Source organism: Schistocerca serialis, chromosome 9, assembly GCF_023864345.2.
Source record: "Schistocerca serialis cubense isolate TAMUIC-IGC-003099 chromosome 9, iqSchSeri2.2, whole genome shotgun sequence".
NCBI lineage: Eukaryota > Metazoa > Arthropoda > Insecta > Orthoptera > Acrididae > Schistocerca > Schistocerca serialis.
The window spans coordinates 61851485-61874228 of NC_064646.1; the positions used below are offsets into that span (position 1 = coordinate 61851485).

The window sequence follows — 22744 nt, forward strand, 5'->3', positions numbered from 1 at the left end:
ACTGAGGCTTTACATAATTTCAGAATCTATTTGCAGAAAAGTAATTTATTCTTTGTACAAACATCAGGGTGGCCACCAAATTTGAATTTTCAAATTCAATGTTGTCATGTATTATATTTACTGTATGGGTTTAGGCATACATACTACACTGGAAAGAACAAATTGTTTGTTTTAAAATTATATGATGTCCGATATGAACCATGTCAAGATGTACACCACATACAGCATGACTGACCAAGTGGAGTGATCATCTGAAGGATAGTGCACATCAAAATGTCACATGGCTGCATTTATGCAACACTGTCTGTTTGTTTAAGCCAGACATATTAGGGTCAACTGAAGGGTTAAATGGCCAGTACATGAAAATAGTGACACAGAACAGAGAGATTAAAATCCACAGTCACATCTCATGGATTAATGATGGTAGAATGTTACAGTTAATCTTGAAAGAAAACTTGAAGTTTCTCATTGAATTTTGTTAAGGTATTCATAATCTTAGATTGATTTGTTTACAAAAAAAATTCATTTTGCAGCAAATTGTCATTACACCTACACTATGCAATATGAAGTTACACAACTGTGTATTAGCTATATTTGAATAAACTGTGGCGACTCATCAATGATTACTTGGTGATGTGACAGTTTGAATGTTTGTCAGGAAAGCTGATTTTTCATCCCATCAAGCCTGTTGAGACAAGTGATAAAGTGTGTGTAACAGGTACAACATACACCCTGCATATCCCTGCCCATCTGCATTAGCTTCCCTGCATGTTTGACTTTGACCGACCATTCTGTAGCACACTTACCAATGTATACTTTCTCAAACATCAATTTCTGACATAATTTTAGGTGCTTCAGCTGACACTTTTGTTTTCAGGGATTGTAACACATTAATTTTAGATTTCATTCCTTTTCTGGATAATTTTTGTCCTTGTTGTTTTTCAGTTTCACTTAGTTGCTTCTTTTGTCATCTATGTACAAGCAACTTGGATTACACATAGACAGAATTAAACTTCTGTTGATTTTAAAATTGTCAACACTGTGCAAGCATTATGAGCAAGAATACTTTCCACTCTAACTCTCAACAATACACTCAGAAACTTCCTGACAGATTAAAACTGTGTGCCAGACCAAGACTCGAACTCGGGCAAGTGCTCTCTTATCTGAACTACCCGTGTACAACTCAAACCCCAACCTCATTTCTGCCAGTACATCACTGCCTACTCAAGTTTGAGTCTAGCTCTGGCACACATTCTCAATCTGACAGGAAGTTTCATATCAGCGCACACGCTGCTACAGAGTGAGCATCAATTCTGGAAATACATTCAGTTTATTGAAAAACCTCTGTCTACAACAGCATTTCCAGGCAAAGTAGTGACATTTTAAGAAATTCTACAAAATTACAACATTCTTTTGTGGCAATGTAATGAGGTTCATCCAACCAAGTTTCACTTATTTTGAAAAATGCTAATTTTTTTTCTTTTTGAATATGAGCATCATTACAAATATTGACAAATTGTTGTTTGACACAAACACAAATTTTCACCAGAAAGAGAATTTAAAGTCATAATGTCAGTCTTTATACAGCTGTTTCTTGATTTAATGCTGCTGATAGGTCCAAACATGAAATTCCACGAGTAGGTTTATATTTCAGTGGTTCGCCTTCAAGTAGCTTTTGTATTATACCAATAATACAGGAATACATTTATTCTTTTAGCCTCAAGATGTCAGTCAGTCAAGTCCTTAACTTTCTTTTGGTACTTTTGCAGTGAAATCCAAAATACACGAAGCATTGTGCAGTGATCAGATTCTTAACATTCTTCATGTCAGCCTACACGAGGGATTTTCCGATTATGCAAAATGTCTGAACTGACAACTTGCTGCATTGATCAGGTGGTACAAGTGAACAACTCATTACACAAAAAATAAGCCATAGGTACATCAGTTAGAAAAATCACATAAAATTTTTTGAAAGGATGTGCTGTCAGTGAAAAAAAAGCCAATTTTTGACCTAAGAATTTGTCTCCAACTGTTAAGATAGAGTTTTCAAACACTCTGAATCAGGTAAGAGTTTAATTCTAAGCCAATTGAGAAATATAAGTTCTTAGATGTGGGAGAATTTAAAAGCTAGTTGGGCCACATTTACAATCCATTTTGTGCCACAGAATTGCAAAGGAAAACCTGAAGACACTATATATTCTGTATATTGACACCTTCGAGTAGGCAAATCGTGAAACACACAATACAAGGCTCTGAAAATAGTGGTCTTTCCTAATTTGTTTGTGACACTCCAGTTTTAAAAGTGCAATGAACTATATGCATGTTACAACCACCTAACTGCAAGAGTTTCATGTTACCAGAAATTTATTTTGCTTCATTATTCAAAAACTTCCAAGCTGGAAAATTTTAGAAATATTCTGCAAATTAAAAGGTCCTTTCAAAGCATAGGCTCTTTGATTCTGTCTTTATTCAATGCCAAAGTATCAGGTCGAGATCAGCAACTTATTTCAAATCCCAAAAACTAACGTGGATGTCCATTCATTTGTTGTTTTATTTTTGTATGACGTCGGTGCTGTATACAGTCTGACATAAGTAATGTGTGGCTGTTGGCCACATAATTTTATGAAGCTGCTCACGTTTGTTGAATGAAACTACTCAAAATAAAGAAAAATTATATGTAACTTGTGGCTGGTCTACAATTTCAATATCCAACAGTCGCTGGTTCCCTGCAGATGATGCTTGCTTTTGCTAACATGAAATTGCGTTCACAGCTTACACTGCCAATGCAGTCACTCATACGAATTGTCTCTCATTATTACCTGTTACTTGGCACACTTAAACATTGCAACACGTAAGATACACCAGGGTCATCAGGACACATTTACATTTTGAGTATGTTATGGGAAAAAATTAAACAGTTGATTGGAATTTAAATATTAAATTTTTAATTATGATTTATTAATACAATTTTAAGACTACATTCATAATTTGTCATCATATCTTATAGACTTTATGAAGTAATACAGTGACGTACAAAACATACAGAACGTGAAAAAAAAGTTTTCAAATATTCTACACATCAGCTACAAATATTAAGATACACAATTGAAACTTCATATATAAACAGAAAATAGATTTTAAATCAAAATTATAAACCAAAAGAAAAGATTAAATTCAGTACAAAAGTTTCTGCAGGCATAACTTACAAGAAAATTTTACTGTAACTTTTAGCTGAATGTACAGCAATTATAAAAATATTTCACAGTATCATGAATTGCAATAAAATCTTAGTTTTTGAAAATTAAGTTTCTTTCCAGTCAGTTTCAGAAACTTGATTCATCCAAACTTCCAAAACTGTTCGCACACAGAACAATAGAACTTCCAAACACAATGGTGCTCGACATCTGGCACATGATTTAGTTTATCTGTGAGTTTCCTGGCATCACAGGTTGCTGAAACATCAAATCGAGAGCAAAATAATAGACATTTCAAGGGTATAGTTGCTCCAAAATTCAGTCTACCAGTGCCGTTTATAGCATACAACCAATCCAGTTCTTCACACACTTGTCTAAAAGCCCCCCAAAAATAACAAAAACCAACAATTATCTTGATTTACGTATTGTCAGTTACTTTTGAGGCAGAATTTGGCTTTACTTATCTGGCAATGATGTAGTCTTTTTTCAATGGTTCCGAGTACTATCTCTGAAATAATTTCATTGTTGAAAAGCAGTTCCCAAAATGAAAGTGTCCTTTTGTTTAGCTGTATGCAATGTCAAAAGGCTACATAGTAGGCAACATAGTGTTAAGTACTTGAACAAGGTGAAACAGATCAATATAGAGAATTTGCCCTCTTAGCATATTGTAGTACAAAAATAGTATCTAGAAATAACGGTGCGCAAATATTTTATCTGTTGCTAATTTGACATGTCCTGACCTCTTCTATAAAGCTTTTAAGTATACCAACATTTCCATTCAGACAATGGATCCAAATCACACCATATCTCTTCTGCCAGGTATTATTTCCAATCCACAGCATCACAAAGAGGTAAAATAAAAATTAGCATAGTGTAGAATACATTGTTTGTGCAGTTCTATTTCTTTCTCAGTGAAAACAAACAAATTGTGCTTAATTTTGAATGATACATCCTTAAATAATATGCTTGAACATGTTGCTGAATATAATTGATTTATTTAGTATGTGCTTAAACATTACTACTATTAACTATTTACTTCTATGGGACACAGCAGGTGACAATTTTTGTAAAGTCATACAATGTAGACTTTCATGGCCAACATTTTCTTGAGTCAAAATTTCCAGGTTAAAAGGCCATGGTTGATGTATAAAATTACTTCTTCCTGACGTTTCATCTCTAACTGCGGGAGACATCTTCCGAGGTAGAATGGAAGCTACAATTGTACCTCTGAAGATGTCTCCCGCACTTGGAGTAGTAGTTTTATACACTGACCACAGCCTTTCAACCCATAAACTATACCTCAAGAATTCTTGTAAGGTTAGTATTATCTGATGGAAACTATAAATAAGTTGTTACCATGAACAGTGCAGTGAGATTATTCAGTTTCAAAAGTTACCTGTCTAAGAGAAATCAGCATAAGACATAAGACTCATTGCACCTCAAATGTAGAGAAAACCATAATTTAAATACTGATCATCCTGATCTGGAAATGTAATACTGTCAAGTATAACCTTTGGATGTTTGTTAACTTTGCAGGTGAGACTAACACAGGGGATGGGATGATGGTTTACACTATATGTTGCGAAGGAAAAAAAAGACCATTTTATCCAACTGTCAACATCCCACAGCAATCAGTCGAGCAATGGAAGTTTGTCAGTTCCAGATGGGTTAATCTCAGTTTTTACTTTGGTGATTTATTTGTTTTTAAAGATCACATTTATTGACATATTTTTGGCAGTAAATAAAATACTTAAAAGTCATTGCCCAGTTTGGTGCTCTCCTGACATGCACTGGGCACAGACACACAATGGTAGCTCTAGTACCTTATGTGTATTGAAAGTGTAATCAAGTATATTTCACAAGCCAGTGGTGAAAACTGCAAACAGTTTGGAACTAGTAAGGAATGTTGGGCTAAGACTTTATTAATTTTAGACACAATTAACGATTAGTAAAGATTATTATGGCACAATGTGTAACGTCACATGACATTTACAAGCCAAATGTAACTAATCCTATTACAAAACAGTAGTTATGCTTCAATATGGAACAGTAAGTGGGCAGTGGATAATATGTGTTCAAAACAATGAACAATTTGTGAGTTCCTTCTCAAGTACTGGAAATACCATAAGAAATTGTGTGAAAAGATAATCTTAGACTACAGGATTCAAGAGCAACCACATTAATGGACCTTTGGATTAGAAATTTAGGTAATACAGTTGTTCTGAAAATCACAATAGAGATGAGATGCACAGAAGCCTCAACGTAACCAATACTAAGAACAAAAAGTTAGGCCCAAATACAATCAAGTGTGCACACTATCAAATAATTATTTGTAGGACATACTGAGAATCTGTCAACTTGACACACTCATCTTCACGAATACTACAGTGTCTATTGGTGGCCACTGTCGTACTAGGAAGCTTGGTGTAATCTTATGGCACTTTAATTCTCCGACTCGTCACAGGACAAGTAACTTATTAACTTATTGCTGCGCATTAGCTGGTGCACTCATGCTCCTTGTGGCATGACAATGAGGAAACAAGAAGATATCACATTTATATGGGTTAAACTTTACTTACGGCTTAGGCGCCCTCGTGTGGTGATGTTGGCAACGACCGTGCAGTGCTGGAAATTATTCTCTAATATTTCATTTCTTGTAAGCACTTTTTCTAAATGTTCGCTTTACTAAGATAATTAATTTACTGAGCAGACGCGGGTACATGCAAGAACACGTCAACCATAGAGTAGGAACAGGATTAATTATTTATTTCATGGTTGGTCGCTGTTGACATCAGCACAGCACGCCACCTGAACCGCAAGTAAAATTTTACCATTATATGTAACTGAAAGGGTGAAACGGCTAACAACGAAACAGGCATCCAAAGTTAGGAGGAAAAATCCCTAAATTCTCAAAAGAAGCATTCTGGCTATTAGTCTGGAGGGAGTTTCAAAAATAGTGAAAAAATGAACCTGTGTTGTTAGATTAGGAATTGACTGTCACACCAACGAATGGAAGTCTAGTATGTTAAGAGCTGCACATCCACACTCTCATTGGAAAACTTTTAGTCTCATCACATACAGTACGAGCCTGTTACACTCCTGAACACAGAACAAAGAGATAATCAATGCATAAAGTAACTACCATATCCCCCAACAATCAATCCTCATGTAAGGTCTACTAATAGCATTTAAAGAGTTCACTGCATACCTTTGCAGCTAGCAGAAATAAACTTTGATTATTTTGGCTAAAAATATCTTGGCTAACTGTGTTGAAATAAATTTTTTTTAAACCTTTCCAAACAGCAAAAATGTTGCGAGCACATATCAGGTGCTGAAAAGTGGTGTGAAGGGGAAAAAAATTTCAAAAACTAATGTTTATAATTTGTGAGGGCAGTAGGAAGCCATTAAACTAGCATTATGTCATTTAGCTACTCACAAGTTTCAAATATTAGCAATTAACACATTCGCTGTTGGCTTATGCATGTGCTATTAACTTGTAATAAGTGTCAATTGCAGAATATGTTAAGCATTGAATCAAGAGTAAACAGAATATTGTGTTGCTGGTCACTGCTTCAACTTACAGAGACAGTCTTCACAAAGAGTATATTTTTAGACATCTGAGCGGCATGGGAGAGAATTATGGAGAAAAACACTCGTACAAAGTGAGTTCACAATCTTGCCTATATACCGTATGGCACATTCCATCTATCACAGCCATGCTGTCTCACAACCATCCTGTGTTTTAAAAATCTATTTATAGTGAGTCATAACTTGAATGAAAATTATAAAAATGTTGGGTATTTTCTATGTTGACAACTTCATTTACTTCAAGCTAAAAAGATTGTTCAACTAATCAAACTTTTGAAATTATGCTCTAAAGGCTGAAGATGTCAATATCTAGTGGTGGTTATATCATACTGAGTGCTGACTACCACACTGCATTGTCTTATTTAGCCTTTTCATTTGGTGTTCACTGCATCTGACACTTTCTCCTCAGTGAGCAAGGTAAGATTCTCTGAATTTAAGTTTAGTGAGGAGTAAAATAAAGTGTGTATGATATTATTATAAGGAAGACTATGGAGTGAAATTTAGCCTCATTTAAAAACTATTGCTAAATATAATTCTTTGTGTAACTTGCATGTAATGTCCATTAAGGATGTAAACTGTAGTGTTTCTTATGGATTAAGGTGAAAGAGTTTACGTCCTATCTGCAGTGATTCAAAAGTTACAGCATTTTTTAATTTTCCTAGTGAAGTGTACTTCATGTGCGAGGTGTACTGGGACACGTGAACAAATCGCCAGTGCAGACAACATGATTCACAACAAGGATGTATGTGATCCTGATACAGTTTAATTCGTAACCAAGACAATTGCCTATGCCTGTAATGTGAAATATTGGCCATAACATCATCAATACAGAAAGAATGTATCACACTATTATATAGCTATATTTGTACTAATATATTTTGTGAAGAAAAACCAGTCCGACAAGTGGTAAAAAAATTTCAATTAAACAAAAGGACACTTGTCTTTGGTATAAATCAGAAATGAAATGTCATAAGGAAGGTTGTAGTTGACAAGCAAAATTTCAGATCAGAAAGGATCCACAAATACTGCCTGAATTTATAATACCATTCCATAGCCGTGTTGCAGAACATGCGCTGTAGTAAGGGAAGGCACTGATACCATCTTATCCTGCCCTGTCACTGGTTTAAATGTGGGAGAACGGCACCTGCAATCAGCATTTAAAACCAAATTGCTATAAATAACTTACAAGGGACTAGCATAAAGCTGGAATAACATTTTATAATAAAGAGATGCACTAATGCCTGAATTCATAGAAAATCACCATTTGTTGAGCTGTGTAGCAACACACGCACTGTACCGATGGATGGATGTGGTACCACCACAGCCTGTTTTGGTATTGGTTGAATTGTGGAAGTTGAGCCTGCAGGCAGAAATGCAAACTAAGTTACAGTAAGTAATTTATAAGGAGCTGTGACAAAAATAAACAATGGCATAACACAGAGGTGCACTAATATCTTGATTCATAGTACTCACTATTCCTCGGGCTGTGTTTCAGCACATACGATGTAGCGAGAGACGGACTAGATACCACCTCAGCCTGTTTTGCTATTGGCTGAATCATGGGAGTTGAGCCTGCAAGCAGAATTGCAAACCGGATTGCTGTAACTTACAAGGAACTATGGCATAAAACTAGAATGATATTTTATAACAAAAAGGTACATTAATACCTGGATTTATAATACTCACGATTCGTCGGGCTGTGCTGTAGGGCACATGCTGTAATGGGGAATGGACCTGCTACACCCTCTGTATTTTTTATTGTTGGTTGCTTTTTAACAGCTGAACCTGCAAACAGTATATTATATTAGATTGCTGACATTAACAGATAATAGAGTACTGGTTAAGTTTTACTTATAGCTCAGGCGGCGTGGTGCTGTGATACTGGCAATGACCGTTTATTTATTCTGTATATTTTGTTTCTTGTAAATACTTGTTCTAAATGTTTGCTTTACAAGGATAATTAAATTACTGAGCAAACAAGGGTACATACGAGAACCTGACAACTAGAGAACAGGAACAGCATTAATTATTTACTTCATAATTGATCATTGCCATCAGCAGCACACTATGCCACTTGAGTCATACGTAGAATTTTACGAGACTGCTTCATTACAAGCATTTTTTGCTGCAGGGATGTACGTTGTTGGGAGGGGAAGGGGGCACTAGTAACATACCTTTTCCCACAAGTGCATCTTCTTTGTCTGCCAGTAGAGATAATTTGATCAAACTGGATTCTTCTGAATTTGGTAGCACCAGGGATGCATTATTACTCCTTTTGTTTTTCTTTGTAGAGTACAGTCTACGTTGAGGTAAAATCTTTTGTGATTGTTTCCTTTCTATCTGCAGCGGTGCCTGTTTTTGCTGCAACATTCCGACAGCTACAGTTGCCTTTAGTGACGATAACATTTTTTTAGCAGTTTCTAAGTCATTTGAGGTCAGCTCAGATACAATACCAGAAAACTCTGCGATAAGTTCCCTTCTTTGGACTGACAAAGGTACAGAATCATTAACACTTTTTTTCGTTACCTCCGCTAGTATTTCTGTTTTCTCGTCTACAACAGAAATATCTTCACTCTCAGTAAGTGTAACTTCACTATTTCTTAGGTGTTCAGAAGGTTGCTGCTTTAACTGAATCTGGCAAACACTATGTATGTGCTTGCACATATTCCATTTGATGGTATAGTCAATACATGTACAAGAATACCTATGAATGCAAGCCCTGCATTTAATGCACATCAATCTGCAGTTGCACTGAAAGTCATTATCATATACAAAATAATCTGTTGACCTTCTTGAAGAAGAACGCACTTTCCAACCAGAAAACTCCATAGTAATGAAGTCCTCCTTAATATTATTCCCTGATTTATGCCGAAGCCGAATGTCCTTAAGTTTACTCGTCAGTTTACCTTTATTTAGCACAATAAGCCTGTCAAACAGCTTGTGCTTCACAAATGACATCAATGCAAAAATAGCTTTGTCCAAACGCTTGACACATTTACTACCTAGATATATATATTTAATAGTGCGATGCATTCTTTCTATATGCATGTTGGTATTGATTCCAGCATTCAATCTATGGCAATATGCCCAAGAATTTGCATTCCCAACATAGTTGTCTCTGAAGTATGTGGCAAATTGAACTGTATCAGGATCACATTCCAATCTCTCTAGCACAATATTTAACATCTCATCAAATGAATCTACATCCTGCTCATGCATCAAAGTTCTGATTTGCTTGTATACTTCACCTTGTTTTTCTACACCTTGAATCTTACATTTGATATTCTTCCTCCAACATCTATCAACATGCCATGTACAATAAAGTCGCATAGATGGAGCTGCCATGACATCATTCCATGCAATAAAGAAAGACTCGGCCAAATCCGACATAAAAACATTTGGCGAAATTGATCCAACCTGCCTCTTTATGTGCTGGAAAAATATGGACAGCATCTGGGAGTCATTCCTGTTAGATATTAGAAACGCGCATGGAAACCCTTGTCTTAGATCGTCTAGCACTAGTAGAGTTATAAGTTCAAAATTATATCCATTAAGACCATGTGTCCCATCAACACAAACGCAGTCGTTCCCATATTTCTTTAATATCTCGCCTTGAGCATTGTTCATAATTATCAATACAAAATCAGAGCGCTTTAATTGTGGGTACGAATCAAGGACTACATCCTGTGGTTTATAGAAAAGCACACAAGGACTGTCTCCACCATTTACTTCATTTACCCATGCTTCTACACTTATTGCATCATTATGGTGTCTTATTGACTTGAAGGACAAATTATAAGACTGATCTATATTATGTAGATCCTGTCTCGTAATCAAATGTATCCTTTCCAAGTTCGAATCTACAACTGTATCTCGAATTTTGTCTAATATGACAGAATGGTATGCCACTTGCTATATCTGCAGCAATACTTTCCCTTTCTCTTTTTGTTAGTCGCAGATGGCATAACTCGGATTTGTGGCCAACATGGGTTGAAACATATTTCACACAGCAGGTTACATTCTTTTTCATATCTACTCTCATCTTAGCAGGGCACAGTGCATCAATCTTACTACTACCTTGCAATTTAAGACATCGCACGTTTTTTCCTCTAGATACAAACTTACCAGACCGGTGACAAATATAAGAAACAACTTCTGAATCAACCTTAGCATGGGAACCACGACGTTTGACGAACTTTGAGAGCGTTGTCTGCTCAGTTTCCTCCTTCCACTTCTGAAATTCATCAGCGGTGCTGAAACGTAATATTTCACATTTCACATCTACCTCATGTGCCGACCGTAAATGATCAAACAGGCACTTTTCAGAAGTACTTCTTTCATTACACAGGGCGCACACAAACAATTTTTTCTGCTCTATTTGCAGTCCATGAACCTCTAACAGGTGTCTATTCAAATTTCCTTTTTTAGGATAGACTTTATCGCACACATGACACTGAAAAATCATGTTGGACACAAAAATTTCACTGCTTACACGGACAACTCCACAGCACAAAGTAACAGGGCAAAATACACTTATTCCATACGTATCTGCTGACAAAACCGCACGTGTGTGTAACTTTCGAATGAGAAAAATGTCTGCGCCACAGCTCTTTCGAAACGAGCAATCCTATTGGATATCGCTACCCTGAAATGCTATTGGTTATTTTCGTTTCGAGCCGAGCTCTCCCTAAAGGTTTCTGTGATGGATACAATTTATAGGAGGGAAGACTACGCCAGATGTAACATTTGCGTTCTAACTGCATTTGTCATATTACATTAAATCATACATAAATAAAATAAAGAAAACAGTATTCCATTTTATAGGTACATAAAAGGTTATTGCATACATTTTGTTACAATATATCAATATTTAGTTTCATTTTTAATACTCACTCATACTGAATATAAATTTCTGTGTGAGGTACTCTTTTTTAAGCGAGTTTGGAAAATTAAAAAAAAAAAAAAAAACTTTTTCCTGCTGCTTCTGACGTCCTCTTTTTTTTGCTTTCCTCTTGTTTCGTGGTTATGCAGTCTTTTTGTAGACGTTTGTCATTTGGTCTCACTGACCTATTATTCAGGTTCTTAGTCTGTACAGTGAGTACAATGTCATTATATTGTGTATAAATGCTTGTCTACATGACTGTCTGGGTGGTATCTTCATTATGCACCTCACTGCTTTTTTCTGAATTGCAAGTATTCTCTTCAAGTAACCTGTTTGTGCGCTCCCCATAGGCCTATGCAAGTTGAGTAGGCCAGATTGGGAACATTTTGTTCTGAGAACTTTATCACCCACGTCTTTTGCTGTTTTGCACATGAGAAAAATCTGTTTGTTTATCTTTTTACACATTATGTGCATGTGTTCCACACAATATCAAATACTTACCTAAAAATTTCCAAAAAATAAATAAATAAAAATTGTGCTCTTATGTCTTTGTCTCTCTACAGTGTTTCACTTGTACTTGTTTGAAACACTACGTACACTGTTTTAGATTTATCTGTAAAAAGACTATTGTTTTAGATACTTATATGCATTTTCAATATTCAGGAGTACTTCCTTTTCAAGCCCCTCAGTTGCATATTTACTGGTTGTGTCATCAGCATGCATTGTAAGATTCTGATTTATATAGTGTGGGAAATCATTTATGCAGAAAATATTTACTGGTTGTGTCATCGGCATGCATTGTAAGATTCTGATTTATATAGTGTGGGAAATCATTTATGCAGAAAATAAATAGTATTTGTTCAAGGACAGGGCAATGTGGCATGCCATGTCTAACAGTTGTTCTGCTTCAATCATTATCTTTTGTAACTCAGATCTGTAATTGATTGATTTATATTTCACCCAATAGTGTGTCTGATTTCTGTACACTGTTACCTATTCATAATGCAAGATTTAATTTTATCACAGCATTTCTCTTGGATTCCATACTGATACCTTTTCTCCATTAGCTTAGAATGATTCACACGGAAGTTACTGTGGGTCTTTTGTTGCCTGTGAATTGAACTCAGAATGTGTTCAGTTAGATCTTCTCTGAAACTGTGTTGTAGCAAGTGTTTAATGACTTAAAATTATATTCTTTACTATTATTTTATAGATTTTTGCCAAAGTTGAGATCCAAGATATTGGCTTGTAGTTTCATAATTCACCTCTGCTTCTTTTCCTAAATACTGGCTTTACTTTCCTTGCTTTTAGCGAATCTGGAAATGTTAAGGGTTTTAGTATACTTTCCCTACAGTCCTTTATGAGATGTGATGTTACACAACCTAAGCCATATGAATGGTTGACTTTTAGTTGGTTTACTAAATTTGAAACTTCTGTATCTGTTGCTGTGATGAAAGCAATGATATAACTGATACATGGAATTTTTTTCATTGTATTTACTTTATCTGCTGCAGTTAAATAATATCTGTTAAAGGTGTTTGCTATTCTTAGAGGACCTACATCACAGTACATTTACTCGCTAATGAAATTTGTTCTCCACAACATGGACCAGTTTAAAAACAGTGACATTCATGATTATAATACCAGAAAAAAGAAAGACTTACACTGTCCTTTACTTAACCTATCTTTGGTGCAGAAAGGGGTAAAATACGCTGCTATAAAAATTATCGACAAATTGCTAGATGAAATAAAATGTCTGACATGACAGCAGTAACAGCTTCAAAAATAAATTGAAATCATATTGTCTTTTGAGTAATTCTCCCCATTATCTACAGCTGTCATAATGTATAATGCCCTTGTTTCCTCCAGTGCAACTGTAATACTCTTTTTTTTATTTTGTACAGAACATTATATGCCACAGTCTTACATAAAAGAAAGTAAAAAAACTGGTACCATTTGGTAATTGCATATTGATTGCATGTACTACTTCCCCATCTTCTACCAATAACATCATTTTTAATTGAATTATGTTTTTTGGGTTAATCTGCCTTTTTTGCTCCTATATCCTCTGCTCAACTCCATCAGTCTTTATGTCTATAACTATTGCAAAATTGTCTGCTAGTGTGTAATTTGTTACCTGTGTGTCACAGTAGCATGAATGAATATTTGTTATTATGTGATCAATAGTAGTTTCACTACGCTGAGTTACTCTGGTCAGCTTATCTATTTTGGTTTTTAGGTTGTAAGTATGGAGTCCAGTAGTGTCATTGTGTTGTCTGTATTTTTCTGCACATCTGTGTTCAAATCCCCAATAATTATTAAATAAATATATTTTCTTATGAAAGCTCTTGGATTGTTCCTTGTAGCTGTTCAAAAAAATGTTGTTATTTCACTGCTTGGCGATTGGTGCAGGCCTTTACACACAGCACATCTTCCCTGTAATTTTTATTTCTACTGCTGTAGCTTCAAATCTCATTTCTGTCGCATATTTCGTGGTAATTTTGACGGCTTTAGCTGACACACAGCTAAAGAAAGTAGCACCCCTCCCCACCATCTTCATGTAATTTTCTACAAAAATTGGTTATCTTGCATAATAATGACTTTCATAATCAGTATTGCAACTACTGATTCTGTCACATTGTTAAAGTTCTAAAAACTACTAAGGTTGAATTACATCTGATTTTCTTTTAGCTCATGTTGTGTTGCTACTAGAACATCTGGCTTTTATTACTGCAGTATCCCCTATAATTCATCTGCTTTATTCTTTACGTACTGAACATTGTGATGAAATGTTGTAGCTTTTGTTCTTAACCTTAATGTTTACTCTTCCTGTGATACACTAAGCATGTTACTAGCTCCCCACACTTCTGTTACTCTGCACTGAATTTTTGCTGGTTGTGGCACTAAAACTGAACCAGTTCTTTGCATTGTGTTTGAGTTCTTGACAGTATTTTTGTATTGGTAAATGAGATAAATATTTCCACTTGCATATATTCCAGTGTCATCCTCTACTCCCAGAATGCCATAAGAAATTCTCAGGTCACATAGCAGTTGTCCTAGGTCTCAGACACCTACATAGACTGGATGTTTGTACTAGTACTACTGTTGCTACAGTAGATTTCACAGTCCTTGGTCACCTCTGGTGTGTCATTTCTGTTGCTTTTCCGCTTCACAAGAAAATTGAATGTGCCACTATAGGCAACCTTGCATAGCATATAACCACAAACAGCAACTAAAATTACATGTTTATTGTATTCACTATAGGACCACAAGCATTCATAGGCTCAGTTTATTTGTTAAGTATTTTGGTTGTCAGGATTTGGTTTAATATGTAATTTGACTAACTTTCTAGGACTTGACCGATGTGACGGAATCAGTAGTTGCACCTCTTACCCTGAAGCAACACATTTTTATTTATTTCCCATATGTAAACATTGCTGTCAGACTTCAAGTGCCAGAGAGAAGTCACTTGCACAGGGATCTTGGGGCATTGGCCTTCGAGTCATAAACTAAAGCAAGTGCATTTTACTATTGACTGCCCCGTTGCAGAGTAGTATGCTTGATTTTGGGCACTATATTCATACTTTGCACTGTGAAGTTGTATAATGTTATGTTGTGATAAAAACATGAACATTTTGATAGTCCTATTTTGATTTTCACTGAATTTTTACTGGTACCATAAAACTGGTATGCCTCACATATCAGTTTATCATCTCTAGTCAAATTGCTTGTGAAGTGGCAACACTGTCTCAAAAGTTGGTTCCACTGCATTTTCTTGGAAAGTTGAGTGCAGCTGTGTATTTGTCATCAGTTGTGAGAAGCTCATACTGTTGAGTTGTTACAAAAATGGGGAAATTGGCACTAGAATAGCGAATTGATATTGTGGAGTGTTACATAGACAGGCTCCAGCAAGGAATGTAAAGAAATGAATCAAGTGAAATATCGTGGTAGAAGCCTTCCCACAACCAGCACTATTCAACATCTATACTAGAAATGATGAGCTGTAGTACCCATTCAGAACATGTAGAAGAGTCGTAGACTGGTAGTGAGGACCCCTGAAACTATAGACAGAATTCTTACGGACATTACGAGAAGTTCCTGCAAGTCGGTAAGGAGTTGATCACAGCAGTTTGGTGTATCTTGTACATCATGTCATCCTGAACTAAACGATATGAAGCTAAAAGAGAGAGAGAGAGAGAGAGAGAGAGAGAGTGTGTGTGGGGGGGGGGGGGGGGGGGGGGGGGGCGTGCGTGTGGTGTAAGAGTTGACATCTGAGGCTCAGGAAAAAAAGAAAAGAAAAAAAGAGTATTATTGTAACTGGCTGTGAATGTCAACTGCCAACTGTTATTTGGGGCCCTTGATATATTTGTTGTCAGACGTCTGATTTCTTTTGTCAGTTTATGTAAACTCTGAGAATCGCAGATACTGGTTGCAGGACGTGTACTCTGCATGAAGAATCTCTTCACTCAGAGAAGATAAGTGATTGTTGTGCATTGTTTGGCATTTGCATTATTGTACCCATATTTTTCAGTTATGCCTTAAACAGTGCCAGATATCTAGAGGACTCTGACTCACTCTATACACAGTTAACAGGCGCAAGGAAGCTGTATGCAGTAGTCCAACAAGATGGAGCAACCGCTCTAACATCTAACCAAAGTATGGCCCACATCACCGTGTTCCCTGAAGACAGACTTGGCAGTAGACGCTTCCCCCCCCCTTCCCCCAAACAGAACAATACTAGAGAAATTAACGTGATCGCATCACCCTGCCTGTGGAATTACCGCATGTTGTTGGTAATGTCATCACATGAAGTCAATGATGCCTGGATGGCCATGGCTTCCACTTACCACTTCTCTTATAAACAGGTAACTACATGTTTTTTAACATTAACTATCTATTCTTTTTTAGTTAGTTCATTGTTATTTGAACCTCAGGCATGAGACATACCAGTTTTATGTGGGACACCCTGTATTCCAGGTAGCTATCAGAGTCTTTACATTACCAGGACGATAGGATGAAGTCCCACAGAGAACACTAGCATGTCCCTTGAGGTGAAAAGGGAGTGGGCTACACCATCTTTTAAACATGTGATAGCAAACTGAACAAGGCAGGCCACAAAAATTGGTTTTTGGAGCCATAGTAATGTTTATCTTGCATGTCGTAAATCTCATTTGCACCTATTTTATAGCTGGATGCTCCTGAAAAGAACTGAGAGCTGCTGCCTCTGTTTCTTGTCTTTAGATATTTGTCTCAAAGTAATAGCTATTTAGCATCACACAGAGGACATGTGTGACTTAAGGAATGTCACAGACACAAAGATTCGACACTTTCCTTAAAAGAGCACTTGGCATGAGCATCTTCTAAGCTGAAAAGCCGAAATAACATCCTTTAATGCTTTGTGGCACTCACTGGGGATCATCAGGAGACACTCTTTGTGTTTCAACACTCCAGTTGTTATACTCAGCGACAGAGTACTGTGCATCTGTTCAGCTCAAGAGTCTACCTGTGAAACATATATATGTGGTACTTAACTCTAGGAGCCCTCGTTAAAAACCCTTTTGTTGTCAGGATGGCATCGTGGAGTGTGGTTGGGCAGGTTGGTTGGCTTGTTGGGTGCTAATGATAAAACTTAGCAGAACAATCGTATATTCTTCTGTCGCCACCCACGCCAGAGGCAGTAAAGTGCACAGATTCTGAACATGCCGACTCTGTCTCAGCAACCTGCAGAGGACGTCGCCCTGCAGTGTCTGGTTCATGTAATCATGGTGTCAGACACAAGACACATCTCATTGGCAGCCGTTGTAGCCCATACAATAGGTATTGCTGTCCAGGACAGCGAGTGTGTATCACTAGAGCACTCTAGGGTACATCGAAGGCATGTGCTTGGGTAATCTCTCAGGAGCTCTACATGGTGTGGAGATCAACAACAGCAAAATCTTTCCGCCAAGGAAGGCTGGGGATGTCGATGATTGTTTACAGTCACTAGTCATGGGCAGTGCAGCAGTTAGTGTGCCCCCAAATAATGCAACAAGGTGGCATTGTGCCAAACACCAGTAGTTCAGCTCAACAAGCCAGAGGTAGAAGTCTCCAACTCACAGAAGTCTCAAAGCCTTCTCATCAGTGGTTTAGAGGTTGGTAGATCAGAGCAACAAAGTACAGCAGACCAGACAGGTAGGAGTTTCAAAGGTGGAAGTCATCTTGCTGAACAGTAACAGCTCATCACAGGTAAAGCCTCGTGGCTGGTGTATTGCAATGTAATACATTTGAAGTCTCAGAAGCTGTTCATCTGAGGCAATGACATTATGCTTGGCGAGCAATGACCAAATGTGGCCCACTTTACTGGGTCCATCAGCTGTCTTCACCAGCCCTCTGTTTCGTAAGAATGACTTTCCTGGCTTTAGCTTGTTGTCTTTCCACCATATAAAAAGCTGGCTGATACATGTTCTTGTGAAACTTTTACTCTCTTTCATGAAATTAAGCTGTGGTGTAAGAACAACATTATGTCTTCTGCTCACTGAGGTCATGTTGCTGAGTTTACTATTAAGGTCTCTCATTCGTGTGAGGTTAAGCAATATCATTCGGGTTTGCTCTGCACTGTCAGGTTTCTGCCTGTTTGTCATTCTGATTCTGAGATGGGATAGTTGGGTGACTTGGTGCTGGTTGGAAAGAACTTCAAGAAAATTTTACATTTGCTGGTAATACATTTCTGTTGTGTAATATAATTAATCCATGCGGATTGTCAGTGGGTCAAGATGATCTGCTTCCACATCACTATGTCAATTCATGTTTCAGTTCTTGAGATCAAATGGAAGACCGTCCTACTATGTGAATATCAGAAGATGGTTGATAAGCCCAACATTCCAATATTGAACGATATATTCCCTGTGTAGTGAAAAATGGTTAGGATCTAGATGTTCCGCTCTTATCACAACCACTATTATTACTGAAAACGAATTCTATACCATCAATAATGAAATTCTGTTGGCTACAAAACTATCCTTCACAGTGCCTGAAACTGCCATGCATCCAGGAGAAGTCCCCTGGACTTGACCAGCATTGTGCAATTTGGACTTCCCTAAATTACATCCAAATGGGCCATGGAAGATTTGTGGGACAAATCTTTATCATCTTCTTGTGACTCTGGTGCTGAATGACTGGCTGTTACCCATATGTGTCAACTTACAGTCCGCCCCCAGTAGCTGAGTGGTCAGCGCGACAGAATGTCAATCCTAAGGGCCCAGGTTCGATTCCTGGCTGGGTCGGAGATTTTCTCCGCTCAGGGACTGCGTGTTGTGTTGTCCTACTCGTCATCATTTCATCCTCACTGACGCGCAAGTCACCGAAGTGGCGTCAAATCAAAAGACTTGCACCCAGCAAATGGTCTACCTGATGGGAGGCCGTAGTCACATGACTCTCTCTCTCCCTCCCCCCCTCTTTTTTTTCAGGCATTCTTCCAAATATTTCCTGACAGTAATGAGTGGTGTGTGAATCAATCATGCCAAGATCTGTAGTGCATGATAGTAATGTCTTGTCACTCTCCTGAGTTCAACATCTCACTCTTCATGGGGGTATGCTGACTCAGTTTTTCAGGTGGACTGAGGGGAGGACATGAAAATGGACATGGGGAATAGTTACATGTTCCCCTGCCTGGAATCAGTTTTCAAAATTGACGGTAGTTAGTTTTCTGAGCAGACTGGATTTGCAAAGGGTACAGCAATGAAATCATGGTTCCAGAGTCATCAGCGGGGATGCGTCGTGGTCTCTGCAGAAAAGAAAACTTTCTTTATACTGAAGACTATTGTACAAATGAAGCAGTGCAGTTGTTATGACACTAACCTCATTTTGGGATGGGACATGCTCTGTCCACCATCCTGATTTAAGTTTTCCTTGGTCAATTAAGTAAATGCTGGGATGGCTCCTTCATCAAGGCCATGGCCAACCACCTGCCCTATCCTCTTAAAGCATACTTACATATTCTGTGTGTATGTATATTTTGTGAGCTATTTATTTTCATTGTATTATGATGACAAATGCTGCATCATTGTAAGATGTTCCAGACCTGAATAAATAAATAAATAAAGCTCTCCCAACTTAATTTACAGAAATTTTTTTTGTGCTCAATCTTAAGGTCGAGTTCTTTCATACAATAATCATGTTGCTAAATGCTGTACATCTGGCATGCCAAACTCACATTATTACTACACAGTACTGATCAACTGAGTGTCTTTATAGCAGTGTGTGTAGCAACAGTGTTTCAGAGATTTACATCACAGCAGTATTTTGCTGTACTCAGCTAATGTCCCACAAAGGAAGTGATTTGTATATCTTTGTGGTAATCACCAAAATTTCTCTCAGAAAGTACATTTACACTATTCTTTGAAACACATAGGAACTATGCGTGTGATTAATGCACTGAACCAACAAAACTCTCATTTGTATTGTATTGTATTTTATTGATCCAGGCAATCATAGTATTGTACATTTGACATTGGACAGATCAAAAGAGCATATTTACAAGTAATTTTTACAAATTGATTTTTACATTATTTTGTAGTGAGGAAATTATATATCTTAAACAAAACAGTTAATACAAATCATAGAACTGTACGGTTGTACATATGATATTGGACAAGTCAAGAGAACATATTTGCAAGTAATTTTTAATAGATTGATTTTACATTATTTTGTAATGAGGAAATTACCTATCTTTTAACAAAACAGTAAATACAAATGTTGTATAGTAAAATACAAACAGCCAATACAAATGTAATAGTAAAAAAATCCAGTATATTTGATAGACATGCACAGTATATAATAATCCAGTGTATTTCATGGACATGCACAGTATATAATTTTCAGACCTAATTGAACATTTATCATAAAATTGTTTACAATTTTAACCCCTTTCAAAAAAATGATCAACTGCATAAAAGCATTGGTCCAAGAGATATTTTTTTTAACTTACGTGTGAAGGCTCTTTGGTTCTTTGTTGCTTTGATTTCATTTGGTAAATTATAATACATTTGTATCCCAACATTTAAAACACTTTTTTGGTAGCAGGTAGTTCTGGACTGAATCATATGTAGGTCAGATTGCTGCCTTGTTGCAGTGTTGTGATTATCTCCATTGAATTTTAATGTGCAGTCATTGTTTAACAGGTATGACTTGACAAATGAGACGATGTTATAAATGTAAGCAGAGGGCAGTGTCATAATGCCATTTGTTTTGAAATGTTGTCTGCATGATTCATAATATCTTAGGTTTCATATTATGCATATTGCCCTTTTTTTTTTTTTGCATTTTGAAAATAATCTACCCCCAGGTGAGTTCCCCCAAAATATGATTCCATACTGTAATGTAGAGTGGAAGTAAGCCTAATATACATGTATGAGAACGTATTTTGAGATTGACTTTTTGAGTATCCTTAAAATGTAACTCACAGTTGATAGCTTTTTTGAGATACGATTTGTGTGAGTCTCCCACTTAAGATTTTCTTCAAGCCATGTGCCAAGAAACTTGACAGAGTCCACATGCACAAGCTCTTGGTTATTTAGAATCACATTGGGTATTTCTTGTTTTTGGGATGAGAGTCTGAAGTTGATGTACGTTATTTTATATATATGAATATAATAGAGGGAAACATTCCACATGAGAAAAATATATCTAAAAACTAAGATGATGTGACTTACCAAACGAAAGCGCTGGCAGGTCGATAGACACACAAACAAACACAAAAATACACACAAAATTCTAGCTTTCGCAACCAACGGTTGCTTTGTCAGGAAAGAGAGAAGGAGAGGGAAAGACGAAAGGATGTGGGTTTTAAGGGAGATGGTGAAGAGTCATTCCAATCCCGTGAGCGGAAAGACTTACCTTAGGGGGAAAAAAGGACGGGTATACACTCGCACACCCACACATATCCATCCACACACATGCAGACACAAGCAGACATATTCAAAGACATATTTTATATATATTTATAATCAGTTTTTTCTTGTTGAACCATTTGCTGAGTGACGACATAAGCGGTTTAATTTTTTGGTTGTGGTCCTCTGTATCAGTATTTTATTTTTCAGGTGAAACTTACATAAACTTGACTGTTTGTAATGCCATAAAGATTTTTTTGCAGGTTGTGGCTTCCATAAGGTTTTCAGTAATCAAAGACTGCACTTTGTCAGCCGATTATGTATACAAAGATCGTTATATAAGGGCTTCGTTCATCATATGAATTACAATTACATGAAAAAAAAGACAGAAACAACATTCTAGTAGAGACTGTTTGGTGAAATTCTTTAATTAAACTAATGCGTGCTATTAAACTGGTTGATGTGGTACAGTAGTAATACATGGATTTTCATTTGAAAGGACAGAAGTTCAAATCTGTGTCCAGCCATCTAGATGTAAATTTTCTGTGATTTCCCTGATTTGCTTTGAGGCAAATTCTGTTTTTAGTTTTTTGAAAATGACACAGTTGATTCCTTCACTCTTTAAAGCTTGTGTTCCCTCTCTAATGGAGTTAAACTCTAATCTTTCTTCCTTCTTTAATGCTGTCGGCAGTTAATTCCTATAATGTAAAGAAAATGTAAAACTTGCAGCAATACAAGAGGGCATGCAAATAATTTCTTGCAGCACACTAATTTCAGTGGACAGAGCTGCACGATGCTGTTGCAAAAGAGATAAGTTAAGGTGTGTTAATCACGTAAAAGGTCTGTGCACTCAGATATACATGAGATACTCTAATTGTGCTTCTAAAGTGACTTAATGTACATATTTCTCACTTCTAGGCTAGACACAATATTTCTTATACATAAATTTAGCCCTGCCAAAAATAACAAAGGTTGTTCTGCAGAAAGAAACTCTTGAACAGGTCAGATATTAATGCCTTTAAATGCAAACTAACAGGGTTCTGTATACCAGGTGAAATGGTCTAATGACAAATGGAATGAGTTCTTTCCAACCCTTTTGAGACTTTTTTGTGCCCTGTCAGAAAAACTTGGAAGGTATTTAACACACTGACTACCACATGCATAGTGCTGGATGTTTAACTGCCAGGCTAAGGCATTGTGAGTGAAGCGGTGCT

General features: G+C 36.8%; 1 protein-coding gene across 3 annotated transcripts; it reads right to left on the minus strand.

The window, feature by feature from the left end:
* Nucleotides 1-3178: 3178 nt before the first annotated feature.
* On the minus strand, nt 3179-10901 carry LOC126419859 (uncharacterized). Of its 3 annotated transcripts, none has more exons than XR_007576010.1 (6): nt 8957-10901; nt 8469-8567; nt 8256-8354; nt 8044-8142; nt 7827-7926; nt 3179-3452 (listed from the first exon to the last, which is right to left on the minus strand). XR_007576010.1 is itself a non-coding variant. In XM_050087117.1 (5 exons), the coding sequence occupies exons 1-5, from the start codon at nt 10407-10409 to the stop codon at nt 7898-7900; spliced, it is 1779 nt and encodes a 592-aa protein (XP_049943074.1). In that variant the 5' UTR covers nt 10410-10901; the 3' UTR covers nt 6978-7897. The 3 variants fall into 3 exon arrangements, 1 of the variants encoding a protein (XP_049943074.1); XR_007576011.1 differs by having other exon boundaries at nt 8018-8142; XM_050087117.1 differs by lacking the exon at nt 3179-3452 and having other exon boundaries at nt 6978-7926.
* Between the last annotated feature and the right edge of the window lie 11843 nt (nt 10902-22744).